Here is a 14,122-nt window from a genome sequence, read left to right as displayed (position 1 = left end):
GCCCCTTTGGAGTAGCCAGGGAGATAAGGATGGCGGGAAGATTGTGTGTTCCCTTTCCGGACTTGTGTGGCGGTCAGGAACACACTTACCCCTCCATTGTATCCTCTGCCAAGACTGGGTTTTGAAGGCATCAAATCCCAAAGGACAACAAAGAACCAAAAATAGTCGTACTGTTTGCATCAATTAAAGCCTGTCCCACTGAGGGTACTGTGGAAATTCAGTAATTAGTATGAGTTATTCACAGAGCTGTGGATTGTACTGCATCTCCTCCGTGAAAAGAATGCAGATGTCATATATTTTTATTGTGGTGCATCCATTTCCTTCACTCATTTGTAGACCTCAGAACCTAATGCGCTTTTCAACATCTATTGTGGTTCTCACTGCATGGTGAGGACCAAAGGAAAACTGTCTGCTCTTGTGTGAGGCTGTGTGGTTTCACTAACTACAGGCACCAGGGTGTGAGCCACTCTCTCCATTGACTTTCTTCCAGGTATTGACGGTGTGAATGACATCTCTGAGGATGACCTGACCTATGAGAGAAGTAGGTAACACATTAATGGTAATCAGTGGCATTTCAGGTCAAACCCAGTGAGAGGAGTCAGGTTATTCCTTCTGCTTGGGAGGCAGATGCTCTGATGTAGGGCATCTACTAACTCTTGCAACTTGAAATCTCAGTGTTATTGTTAGATACTGTACAGGAGAGGGGGGAAAGCCTGGCTGCTGTCTGGCAGGAGGTCTCCATAGGCAAGCAGCCTCACGCTGTAAACATCTGGAGGAGGAAGATGCAGCTGCTAGTTTTTGTACACACTGACCAGTCATCAGTAAACACTCACACTTGGACCAGAGGAAGGCTTTGCCAACTTCCAGCCCAGCCCACGTGGGAGAAAGGATTTGCCAATTTCTTCTGGGCCAAGGCCTTGGTCTTTGCTGTGGCTGTGCCTGTCACTAATACTCACTCACTCACGACTTCACTTACAAAGCTTCTGCTCCTACAAACTGATCAGTGACTAAAGGGGGAAACCCTCATATTTGTGAGGCATTAATAATGCAAGATGGTATGTTTTCCAGGCCTAACAGTAGGAGACATTTTATATACAGTGCTAATCTTCCCAGAATTCTGAGCTCTTGTCATTCAGAGAGGCACTATTCACCATGGTTATACAATTAGAACACTGTGGAGAAGATTCCTGACCTTCCTTAGGACGTGGACACTGAGTACGCACTAAGGCAAACATAGGAATTGTTTTAAAGCTCTTGACTCAGTCCAATCCAGCTCTGTGTGAGAGGACATTGCTGTCATGATAAGCAGGGTGTAGCCAAGAGCAATCACTTTAGAGACTTAGGTAGGCTTCCTGTGAGACCATGTGAGGTCTGTGGCAGACCATTCTGTCAATTACTAAGGCCCTCAGCATTTGCCTCCCATGCTTTGTGTGTCAGTCACTCAGGAAGAGCACAGATGTGTGTCCATCTTCATTCAGATCTGCATTCCCCGTGTGGAATGGAAGAGACACAGTGAAGAGTCAATGAAAGCACCGAGTGCTGTTCTGTGAAAGGCCCGATGTGGGTGCGGATGTGCGGATACAGATTTGGAGGCTCTAAACTGTGATCATTAGCCAGATAAGAGGTTCTGGAGTCTGCACATTTCTGGATTTCCAAAGTCAATATGGATGCAGAGAGTTTGAGGTAACATAGCCAGGGCAGGTTGCTACAGAAATCCTGATGGCATCACCATGGTGATGAGAAAAGCTCAAAGCAAGAACCAATGCTGCTATGGAGAATTGAGACTCACCATTTAGGAAACCACACCCCATGAGCACCAGATCACTCCTCACCCTGTCCTAAAGCCATTTAGGAATGGAGATCCTTTAATGATGTGTAAAGGCAGTGTAAGTGTCATCTAGAAGTTTTGAGGCTGTGTGAGCTACACACCCTGGGACGGAAACAGGTAACTACTCAGAGTAGTGCTCAGTATTTACATAATGCCTCACTCTTGTGCAAACTCTCGTGTGGAACTTTGTTACCAAACCAGAGTGTTGAGCAGGGGCGGAATCACCATTCTTGCTCACCTTAATATGGGGTTGCTGGTCTAGACATGGACAGATACTTTATGCAGTAAATACAAATGGTGCCATTGTAAAGGAAAACCAAAGGGAGAAATAAATAATGTAGTGGTTGTTTTATAAAAATACTAATGTAAGTATTACTCACTCTCCAATAAGCTATTACTATATCACAAAGCATGAATACATCAATATGATTACATCAGGTGCTTGGTGGTATATTCCTTTTTCTAGAATAATGTGTAGTCTATAAGATTTAAATTGTCTATGCTATGTCTGGTGAGATGGCTCCATTAGCAAATTTACTTACCTTTTTTAACTGCTGACCTGAGTTTGATTCCTGGAGCCTTCATAAAGGGGAGAGAGAGAACCATCTCCTCCAATTTATCTTCTGAACCCCACACATGTGCCGTGGCATGTACTCAGATACTACAAGTACATACATAGGTAGAATAATAATTATATTATTAATAATAATATGAAGACAATTAAAAATAAAGCCATATGTGGTTTACAAATGCAATGTATATGTTTAATTTGATCTGTGATGGAAAAAAAAGAGGTTTGTCTGATTTTTAAAATAGTGTCCATTTTCCTGATTTGGAAATGGCCTGAAGAACTGATAGACATTTGTCTTTTAATTATAACACTTATTTCAATATTTTCCTGCTGTGGGAGCACATTCTGCTCCTCCAGTCAACAGCCTTTAAGATACAGCCCACTTGGGCATGGTCTCTTGTACTGTAAAAGCAGTGGTAATTGTGTGCCTGCTCTCTTCCTGCTTTGGCTGCTAGACTCTGTTCTTGTTAGCACAGAGGACTGTTGTCTAGGACAGTGATCTGTAAGTTTTTCCCTTAAATGAATAACCATTTTATTATTCATATTTCTGAACTAGTGTAGGATTGTTTTGTAACTTACATCATTATTTCCCTGACCCAAGAGAGCTTCTTCTAGGATTCCTTTGAGTTATTTAGAGTACTCATATGTTATTTTGCATCACATTGATAAATATATAATGTTTGTAATATTTTTAGTATGTGAAGTGTACATTTTGTAGTCTTTAGTATGACTGCAGCCACAGGATTTTACGATGTATTTTAACACCCATTTTAATTCACATTGAATGATATGAATAAAAAAAAAAAGCTGAGGTAGTCCTTTTGTTAAGCAGTGTGGCTTCCCCTACTAGAGGCAATGATGTGTGTAAGTTTCTTTCTGTAATGACTTTATTGCAGACAGCGTTGATGAAAGTGAACTCGGTGAATCAGAAGATGATGTAGCCAGCACAATAAGCACGAGCAATCCAGAGTGAGCTAATGGTTAGTAGTGCGTCAGGTTCAATGGGAAATCTCTTTCTGGTCTGTCCATACATGTAGAACCACACGCAGGTTCTTTCTGTCCTTATAGTCCCACTTTAAAGGGCACACATGAAGAGAGAACAGAGTGATTCTCGCCCGTGCTCTGCTCACTGTGGAGCTGGGAGGGGAGCACTGAACTTACTTTCACCTCCTTTGCAGCCTGTGCTCCTTACTCTTAAGGGATATGGATGGGTACCAGGTAAGGGAGTTAGAGAACTGCCTGTCCATCTCGGAGCCTCAGACGGAGTGACTGTTGAGAGATATAGGCTTTTGGTCCAGCTTTGGCCTTCTTTTCAGATATTTTTGATTGAGCACTCGAGATGCAGAGGGTGAGCCTTACAGTCCTACCTAAGGACTATGGTAGACATTCATAGGGCTAAAAGGCCTGGACACTTGGGCATCACCTCTCTTGGGCCATAGACTCACACGTGTCCAAACCTCATTTACTACCCCCATCTTCTCCTGTGACAGTGTCATGTCTGACTGTGACCTCTATTGTCCCCTGAGGTCTGTGGAACTCCCGTGTGTTCCACTCAAGAGAGCTCTGAGCTCTTCTCTTCTGCAGGCGCTGGTTTGTAAGCTGAGTATTCTGTCCTCCACCTGTCTTCCCAGGAGCCTCTGCAGTAATGTCATAGCCTTTGCTCATCACAAGGTGTGATGACCACCTTCTCTCATTGTCCATGTATTGTCCCCTTTTTCTTTATTCATGGCCTTATCGACTCCCTCACAAAACTGCTCACACAGTCTTAGGCCAAACAGTGAGGGGACAGAAATGACCACTTCATGGGACCATTCCTAGAAAGACAGTCACCTGAGACTTAGTACACCATCTGATTTGGTCCTTTTGTTAGGGAGCAGAGGTGAAGGCCGCTAGTGACCAGCTGTTCAAGCAGGAGAACTGTACCAAGAGGGAAGAGCTCAGTGCCCTAGGAAGTGTTGTTTCCAGATGAGACAAGACACAGAAAAAGAATAAAAGCAGCAAAAACTTTCCCCAAACATGCGAGTAGCAAGGAAGACGGCACCTGGGGGGGGGGGGTCACCTTCGTCCTCCAGGGAACATCTAATAAAAACTTGGTGAAAACCTCATCTCTGTTTCCTGATTGAACTTACTCTACTTCCAGATCCAGGAGAGCTGGGAGAAGGCCCTATTGAACTCCTGCATCATGGATGGGAAGATAAGTAATTTTCATGCCTTTCCCCAAACCCTGGAGGGGGCACCAAAATTTTTATATGAAGTGCACTTGGATCCTCCTCTCTCCTACCCCTCAGTGCCCATGATGCAATGACGCTGTGCTGGGCACTACTGGAAGATGCACACACCATTCCATCTCAACAGATGGAATGTTGAGATCAACAACATTTCCATGTCAACAGAAATGCTACAGCATACCTTGAGACAGTTGAGCTGTAGGACCAAGTTGTGCATCAGGACTGCCAGCCTCTCCCTGGTGAGCTGCTGTCCCATGTGCACGGAGCAGTGCACCTCTCCTGGATACACATGTGGTGTGAGTGCCCATTCACCTGGTACAAGAGCAGCTCTTTACAAGATTGGCAGCAATCAGTTTCTGCACAAGCACCTGTGGAACTTGTCCACCATGCTTCTAAAGGTATGAGCTTCAGAAATGTGCCCTACAGGACTGCATCTCACACGTGGGTGATGAAGCTGCTGTCACTGAGTCAGCTGCTAAGCATCTTCCTTAACCTGCTGGGCCTCCAGTGGTATCATCGTGTTTTTCACCAGCTTGGCAAGCATGGGGCAGCCCTATAGACAACAGAGCTGTTTATGAAATGATGAGTGTGGCTGTGTGGCTGGACTAAGGGAGGGCTGAGTGATTCTAATATCTTAAGCTGGGCAAGGGTTAGGTTTCCTGGGACTTCACGGCTCCCTCACCCTCTTGAGTCTCTAAGCATCAGGCATCTCTGTTTTCATGAAAGCTTCGTAAATTCTTTCCTGGATGTCCACTTCTGTGTCTTGTGTGGACTTCTTCCTGGGCCTTTGGCTGGGCTGTTTCCTCCATCTGAGCTTTTCTCTTCCATCCTTCCCTGCTTCATAGCGCTAGCCCCAAATATCCCACCTCATTCCGGCTGTTGATACCAGAACTTCCTACTGTGTCCTCATCGCCATCCACAAGCCTCAGCTTTGCTCTCAGCTTACTTCCTACCTGCAGTCTTTCCAATCCTGGTGGAGCATCCCTGTTCACCTCTGATCAGGATCCGACAGCCCCACCCTCCTTCCCACATATACTGTCCTTTGAATGGACTTCTCTCCTGTCTCCTGGTGCTTGTATGCAAGGGAATGTTGCCCTGAGCTAGAGGGTTGCTTGTGTTTCTCTTTTCCTTACAATGATGCATGGTTCTGGCTCTCCAGCTGCACTTTTTACCTTCTCCACTTTGCTACAGAGTCTCACTAAATAATGCAGAGTAGCCTCAGACATAGGGTGTTCCTGTCTCCCTAGGCCTGGGATTATATGTATGTACCACCATTTTTATTTATTTATTTTTGTTTGTTTATTATTTTTGTTTTGTTTTTTGAGATGAGATTTTTTTTTTCTGTGTAGTCCTGCCTGTCCTGGGCCTCACTTCATAGACCAGGCTGGCCTCAATCTCAGATATCTACTTGCTTCTCCCTCCCAAGTGCTGGGACTAAACGGATGCACTGCCGCTACCCATCTTAAATTTTGTTTATTTCTTTAATGTCCTAGAGGACACAGAAATACTGCAATATTCTGTGGTGAGAAAACTCCAATTTATTCCTCCAGGAGTTGCTGTGTTGGTGCAGGAGCCAGCCATGATAAACTTAATAGAAACAGACCACCCAAAGGAAGTTCTATACTTTCCACCATTATCACCTGCCAGTGTAGGGCTCAGCCTTGATAAGTTTAATGGAGGCTTGAGTCTCAGTAATTTACCCTGAAGCAATACCTGGTTGCAGGAAGGACCACAAACTGAGATTACCCAAGCACCACCCAAGTACAGATTGTAATGATCTGTCTCTTTAAGAGATAAGCCACACCCACTCCCTCCCCCATCTGCTGAGGCAAGCTAATCTTCAGCTTCCAGCCTGAGTTCTCTCTTTCTTTCATCTTCCTCTCAGAGAGGCAGCTTCGGTCTCTTTCCTCTCTCTCTCTCTCTCTCTCTCTCTCTCTCTCTCTCTCTCTCTCTCTCTCTTCCTCTCTGTTCTTCTCCCTTCCCTTCCATAACCACTAAGTAAATATCCAATTCCACTATGCATGGCTGCGTGCCTTTCTGTCTGTCTCTCACCTGCCGCCCATATGGCTTACCTCCAGGGACCAGCCACCTTCAGAGATCTGCCGCATGGTCTCGTGCACCATCCCTGCCTGGGACTGACTGCTCTTGGGACCCACTGCCCCCTGCCTGCCAGGGATTCTGCAGCAATTTTTAATAATCCATTACACAGACCATCCAAAGGAAATTCCTAACATTCCAACCATTGTAGATAGGATCACCTGCCAGCACACACTCACCAGAACACACCTAGACAAATGTCAGCCACTCAGGGGTCCTGAACCTTATAAATCCCTCACTCCCCGCCACCATTACTACTATAAAAACCCAACTCTAAGTGAGCTTGTGGCTCACTGGTTATTTCAATAGGTTGGACATGGGGAGAGACCAAGTTTGTAAACTTGTGAAAAGGCTCTTTGCTTTTACATATGGGACTCAGTCTTCTTGTTGGTCTTTGGGGGACTTCGCGGATCTGGGCATAACAGTGGCGTAAATTTCTGTGCTGCTGAAAAGGGTCATGAACCCTTGGCACTTTCTCCAGTCTTTGCTGCCTGCAGCCCCACATTGCAACCACCTAGCTCTGCCCAATCATTTTGAGAGTGCCATATTCCAGTACCTTTCCCTTCTGTGTGTAGTGGCATTTCACTTGTATTTTAATAAATAAAGCTTGCCTGGAGATCAAAAAAGTAAAACAGCCACACTAGTCAGTATTAACAGACCAGCCAGCAATGACATATACCTTTAATCCCAGTAGACAGACTATTGCCATAGAAACCAGGCAGTGCATGACTTTAATCCCAGTGGTACACACCTTTAATCCCAGCCCTAGAGAGGATTATAGAACGGGAGGAGACAGCTCACAGACACAGTCTCATTCTGAAATTCCTGGAGGCAGTATCACCATTTCAGACTGAGGTGGAGAGAAAAACCAGGGACTGACTGCTTTGCCTTTTGGATCTTAAGGTTGAACCTCATTTTCTCTCTCTGAGATTTTGTTAATAATGCTTCAACTGAGCACCCTGCCATGGGTTTCTCCTGTTCAGAATGGAGAAGTTCACAGGTAAAAAACTGCCATGTAACTTGGGGTCTGGCCATCCCACATTCCTGATCCCACGTCTTCATTTGGGTTGAGCTGATATGCCAGTGTTGGGGTTCCACTGAGTGTGGGTACCTAAGGGTCGCTCATGGTCTCAGCCAATCCCCTCTTTATGCCCAGAGAGGTCAGGTCCCTTTCCTTGGGATACCAGCTTCCTGGGAATCTGAGCCCAGGACTTAAGCTGCCTGCTTAACTAGGTTTGAAGACCACATTTCCTCCCAGGCTTATGGATGCTCCTACAGGGTTGCCCCCTACTCTCTTCTGGGTTTCCATGTTTCCCTTGCTGCCTTCTGACTCCTCCTCCCTTCTAGAGCAGTTTTCAGGTAATCCTTTCCAGGTTCTGGCCCCTTGACTGTGGGTCTCCTGGCAGAAAGACGATGGCTTCCTGATGTATGATCCACCCTTCCTTCTCCAGGCCTCAGTTCACCCTGCTGAGTGGTAGGGTTTGGACTGAGCCAATGCTTCTTGATCTGATACTTTCTATTCCTCTTGCTTTTGTTCTGAAGCAGCCTCTCCTGAGCTGTGCCCTCCTTGTGTGCAGCTCTGGTTCTCCATGTCTTTTCAGCAGGGTCCCGTGTTTCTGGACAATGGGCAATGTGAAGAAGGGCTGTTTGTGATGGCTGTCACACTGGGGTGCCGTCTGCTCTTCTGGCGCAAGCAGAGCTTCTCTTCTGGGTGACTGAGGTGAGACACTGATGTGTAGAGATTCTGATGTCTCTGTTCCTTTTCTAGGTGACTTTGACACTGAGTCAGAATTCTGTCCTTATCAGTGAAATTACCTGACGTGAGTGAGAAGGAAACACGGAACACGCAACAAACCCTTTAGGAGTTTATTAGAGGGGCGTGCACAGGCCTGGGAAGTCAGTGTGCAGAGGGGGGGGAAGATGGCACATCCAGCTTTTAAAAGCTGCCTAGAACATGCGTATAGAGGGTTGATGTGGCTACATCATATGCAGATGACGGGGTTCATACATGTATGCAAGGGCTTAGCTGAGTCATGTGTGGATGATGTAATCGATGCCTCACGTTAGTCATGGGGTGGCTTTAATATTGTTGGGAGCAATTAGGCAGTTCTGCCTGAGGGCTTGTCTGCACCTTCATGACCCCTAGAACCCAGAAGTCTCAGCCTTATGTGGCTGAAATCATTACAATCATTACAATCAGAAGACACAACTGACTAAAGGAACCAGAAAGCCAGAAGCTGGCTCAGAAGATGACAGCACTGAAGGCAGGAAGTAGGATGAAGCCACTAACCCCTGTTCTGGAGAAAACAGGGATCCTCTCTGGTGTGTGTCCCATGTTCCCTCACCCCACCCCTTCAAGCACCAGTCCAGCTTGTGTGACCCTGAGGGTCCAGTTGCCTGACCTGTTGGAACTTTCTGGGCCACGGTTTCAGCACTGTTTGCATGGGGCCAGTAGGTTTCAAGACCACCTTGCCTGCACCCACACTTTGAGTTCCTGGACAGCCAGAGTCACCTTTAGTGTGGAGCCCCAGGGCAGGAGTGTGAGTACTGAACCCAGGAGACTAAGCTTCAAGTCTTTGAACTTTTTAACTTGAGAGTATTTTGTAGGGATTAAACCCTTCTAGAGCTGCAGCTGGCTCCATTCCAGATGCTGCACCCAGCCTTCGTCTGCCCTTTGCCATCAGCACCTTCTCTTTAAAATGTGTAAACAGTGTCTGAGAGATTCCCAAGGGGCAGCACCCATGCAAAACTTGGCTGGGGAAAATCCTGCAAACTGTGGTATTCCTTGGTGGAGAATTTGCATTTGGCATTGTCCCATTGAGAAACTTAGATGAGATGTTTTGGGATCTGACAATGAACTTGCTAAAGGTGTAGACTGGATAACAATGAAAGTCCCTGGGCTAAGGGAGAGTGTCTCAGCTGGAAAGGCTAAAATCATCCTTAAGGTGCCTCTGCATCTTCTTCCCACAGCACATTTGTGAACCCACACCTGATCTGCAACATTTGGCAAGCCAACATGGTGGGACTTGATGGAGAACAGATTTGCTCTTGAAGGACAGAGAATGCCTCTTAAGGCCTGCAGGAAGTGCATTCTCGGGGCAAGAGGACTCCAGGATCGACAGGGCCCAAGGAAACTTCTTGTCTCAGGAGCGAAGGTTTATGCAGTTATTAAAACGCCTGCTAAAGGAAATGGAGAGGAAGTGAAGGACAAACAGATACAGAGCTGCTGGTGTTAACTTAATGGCGCTGCCACTGGTTTCAGGCAAGAACGCCTCATGCTCAATGAAAACTGACAGTAAGGAAGCAAGTGTGAGAACTTTGAGGAGAGCTCATCAGAAAGGAGAGCCCATACTATTAAAAATTTGGTCTTCAATTCAAGCTAGTCCTCAGTTACAATGGCTTACGTGGTGGAGAGAAGCAGCAGCAGCCATGGGACGGTGTAATCAGACTAGAGGAACGAATGTAGTAAAGGACCAATTATTAGGATGGGGTCACTATGCCAATTTACAAAGCAGGTACAGGTGGATGATGCCACTGTTGGGCAGTGTCATCTAGTGGCTTTAAGGGCCTGGGATAAGCTCAAGGAGCCAGGGAACACATCTGTCTCCTTCCCAAAAATCACACAAGGTCAAGGGGAAGCCTACACTCATGTTTTGCGAAGATTAATGTCAGCAGTACATAGAGCAGTAGCTGATCCTGATACTAGACAGGTTTTGAGTCTTTGGCATTTGAGCTTGCTAATACAGAATGTCAGTATTATACCATTGATACATACTCTGGATTTCAATGGGCATCTGCCTTGAGTAGGAAAAGGTTGATTATGTAATTACACATTTATTGGAAGCAATGTCTGTGATGACCATACCAATACAAATTAAAACTGATAATGCCTCAGCTAATGTTTCTAGTAAAATAAAACAAAAATTTTTGTCCAAACATGAACAAAATCACTGGAATCGACAGTCTAGCTGCCCAGGGTCAAGGTAGGCCTGTCTTCCTAAAGATTTCTTAGTCCACAGGGTCTTCAAAAGCCTGGCAGGCTCTACATTAAACAACAAAGGTCAAATACAACCTTCAGCAACCAGGGAGGACCAAAGAGTAGCTCTGGGTGCCAACCAAGTAAGTTCTCTGTCATTTTTTAATCAGTAACTCAAGTAAAATCTTATCCTTCTCAAAGATTTCTGACAGTCTGATAACTGAGAGGTTTTTGCCAGGTTGCCTCACCAAATAAAAATACTTTTCATTATAATTTCTGTTTTTACAAACCCAAAGAATTCTTAATACAATATATATGTCTAAAACTTCTGTTTTTCTTATAAGTTCCAGGGAGCCAAATTAAAAAACCCACCGTAAACAGGTCAGATACAAACCTCTCAATTCCCTGGTCCTAAAATTTTTTTCTCAATTTAACTTTGTCCTCTGTTCTGCCAACACCCTAACCAGGTACAAGGGACATTTCCATGCCACAGACACCTGTCCTGTTGGGAACAGAGACCAATTATGCCAGGATGTGACCAACACCCAGCTTCTCTCTGATCTCCCTCACCCCCCTCAAAGATGACGCCCACAAATCAACTGGAAGCAGTCTTGAGAATTCGCCACCCCCAATTCCTTCAACCTGTAATATCTAACCTTCTACTTTTTATTATAAAAAGGATCCGGGAATGTTACTACTTTGGGACACTTTAAGAACTAACCAGGCCCACCCCAGCCACTTTAGGCCTCTCCCGCAGCCATCTTCTCTCTGGTGTGTGTGTGTGCGTGCATGTGTGTGTGTGTGCGTGCATGTCTGTGTGTGTGTGTGTGTGTGTGTCTTTGTTCTCTCTATGTTTGTCTATGTTTTCCTTTCTTTAAGTAATAAATGTCTAGCTTTATGTATAGCCTTATGTCCATTTACTCTTCCGTCCACCGCATCCAGCCGCCTGACTTTGCTGCTCGCCCGGGGACCCTGTACTGCTCTGACGGCAGCTTCTGCCTGGCTTGCAGGCCTCCCGGGCCATCACATCATATTATTTTTAAAAAGAACAATAGGTACTGTATTATCCATTAGGCAGATCTGGTCTGCAGACTATCTAGCTCTTATCTCAACTTGATCTCGCTCCTTGGGAGTGAGAGTGGAGTCCTGGATGACATAAAGGTCATGCCATGTTAGATCATAGACTTGGAACAGATAATGACATCTTTTGATATAAACAGAAGTATTAACCGAGAAGGAACCTAACTGCTTTTCTATCTGTGAGAGGGCCTGAAGGGAGAAAAGAACATAGACTCGAGCAAGTCCAGTGGTTCCAGTTACCTCTCTCTGAGAGGGCAGAGGAGGGCAGGAGTCTTGCAAGGATTTAAGGGATTATGCCAGTGTGTGGAATGATGAATGATGTAGGTTGTAGCATGGAATGATAGGGAGGGTAGGTAGGAGGAATGATAGGTAGGAGGAAGGGGAGGAGAGGAAGGTTGATAAGAAGGAAGCTGCTCCTGGACCTTTGTTGCAAGGAAGGAGGGCTGGGTAGGGGGAGGACTGTGAGGATTTTTGGCCATAGGTTTATATGGAACCTATATCCCCATAGGAGGGTGATGGGTAGGCAGAGTTCTGGGGCGGGGGCGGGTAGAATGGTCAGGGCAGGATTTTTCTGGCTACCAATTCCCAGATAGGCAGGGATATGGAGGCGCTGTGACCCTAGCCAACAAGATGAGTGCCTTGGGACACTGGTTTCAGAGAGGACAGGAGCACAGTACCCAGAAACCATGGACATATGGCAGTCCTGTCCAGTTGTTCCCCCTCCACACAAACTTCTAGGTCATGGAGGATGGTGAATTCAAAAGTTCCCTCCAGTGGTCATCTCGACTGATTATCAAGTACATATAGCAGTGCACAGAGAAATCAGACTTTCGGGAACATAGTGTTGATAGCCCCAGTTTTAATAGATTTTATAAAAGACACCCAACGAATTTTAGGGGTCTGGCTTTGACCCACAGCTGCCCATTTCACAGGACCATACTGAAACCAAGAGTCTAATGTACTGTGTCCAGAACTGTAGACTTTGGGTCAAAAAAGGGGTGTGTGGGGGCTGTACCCTTGAGTAGGACATCTCCTACAGAAGGGGTCCTGATGTGGGATTCCCTTATGTATGCTGTGAATATTTAATAAACTATCTTAGGCCTGTGCAGGGCAGAATAGAGGTAGGTTTGGAAAACTAACCTGAATGTTGAGAGAAAGAAGGCAAAGTCAGTGAGACACCATGTAGTTGCTGCCGGGAATAGATGAGCTGGAACCTTGCCAATAAACCACAGCCACATGGTGATACACAGATTAATAGAAATGGGTTAAATTAAGATGTAAGAGTTAGCCAGTATGAAACTAGAGCTAGGTCAAGCAGTGATTTAATTAATACAGTTTCTGAGTGGTTATTTCGGACCTGGGCAGCTGGGAACAAACAAGTGGCCTCCTACAACGGATTGGCACGCCAACATGTGCCAGTTAAATTCACATGAAACCTGAGAGGGTTTGGGAAGGAATTCTAGATACTAAAAACCAAAGTTTAGCTGTGGTTTCAAAACAGCAGCACAAGCCCCTCCGCGTCCATGTTGGGTGCCAGATGAAGACAGATGCTAACATGAAATCCCACACTAGCTCAGAATTGAGTATAATAAACGGTTATTTATTTAGGAGTAGACACACAAATCACAGTCCTCTACTCAAAGGGGGAACAGAGAGAGCGCAAGCACGCAATTTACATGGCATTTATAGTATAAGAGGCCACACCCAAGTGGGCAAGTAACTTAAAGGCTACTGACCGAAGGATTTCCTACAGCAGGATCCGGGGAACAAAGGCTCCCCCAGAAACATGTTTGGGCCCTGGCACAGCCACCTCTTTGACAAGGTATCCCCCAAATCAGAGGAGAACCTAGGCCTCTAAGGCAGTGACTTAGAAAGGACACCTTACAGGGCTGAGAGCTGATCTATCTAGTCTGACAGAGGGGGCCTGTGTGGGGGAGGGGCTGGGGGACAGTCAGCCTCTCCCAGCCAAACACACCAGATGGAATGTTTCTATACTCCGATATTAAGACTACCTGCTAACGCAGCCAATCAATCCAAACCAAAAATAATTAAAAGTCCAGGTTTATGAGTAAAATGCTCTCAGGGGTCTCCTGGCCCCCAGAGAGGAGCCTGGAAGAAGGAACCAGAAAAATCACTTGGCTTTTCCTTAAGAGACTGTATAAATATCCTGCAGGAGTGTTCCTGGGAATTTCCAGGGGAGTAGCCTCCACTTAGGGCTGTCTGAGACTGGGCAGGGTTCGTAGCCCGAGGTGGAGCTCCAGGCAAACACATACCTCATTCAACCCTGTGAATCATTTTAATCAATTTGATTTCTTTGTCTAACTAGATTGTCTCCTGACGAC

The 14,122-nt window shown here is 45.8% G+C and overlaps 1 protein-coding gene across 2 annotated transcripts in view; it reads left to right on the top strand.

Moving 5' to 3' along the window:
* The window catches only part of LOC146894692 (uncharacterized), a 55,010-nt gene extending 43,403 nt beyond the window's left edge, over positions 1–11,607 (top strand). The window contains exons 19-23 of one of the 2 annotated variants that reach the window (XM_087905679.1): positions 491–541; positions 3,296–3,379; positions 4,540–5,025; positions 8,329–8,444; positions 9,695–11,607. In XM_087905679.1, the coding sequence (XP_087761805.1) occupies positions 491–541; positions 3,296–3,372 (128 nt within the window). In that variant the 3' untranslated portion in view covers positions 3,373–3,379; positions 4,540–5,025; positions 8,329–8,444; positions 9,695–11,607. Of the gene's footprint in view, positions 1–490; positions 542–3,295; positions 3,380–4,539; positions 5,026–8,325; positions 8,445–9,694 lie in introns of both variants that reach the window. The other variant, XM_087905678.1, reaches the window with a different exon arrangement.
* The last annotated feature ends 2,515 nt before the right edge of the window (positions 11,608–14,122 follow it).

The sequence above is a fragment of the Myodes glareolus genome, chromosome 4, assembly GCF_982192425.1.
Source record: "Myodes glareolus chromosome 4, mMyoGla1.1, whole genome shotgun sequence".
Lineage (NCBI taxonomy): Eukaryota > Metazoa > Chordata > Mammalia > Rodentia > Cricetidae > Myodes > Myodes glareolus.
The sequence above is the reverse complement of the archived record's forward strand: the minus strand, read 5'-3'. Positions and strand labels throughout refer to the sequence as shown.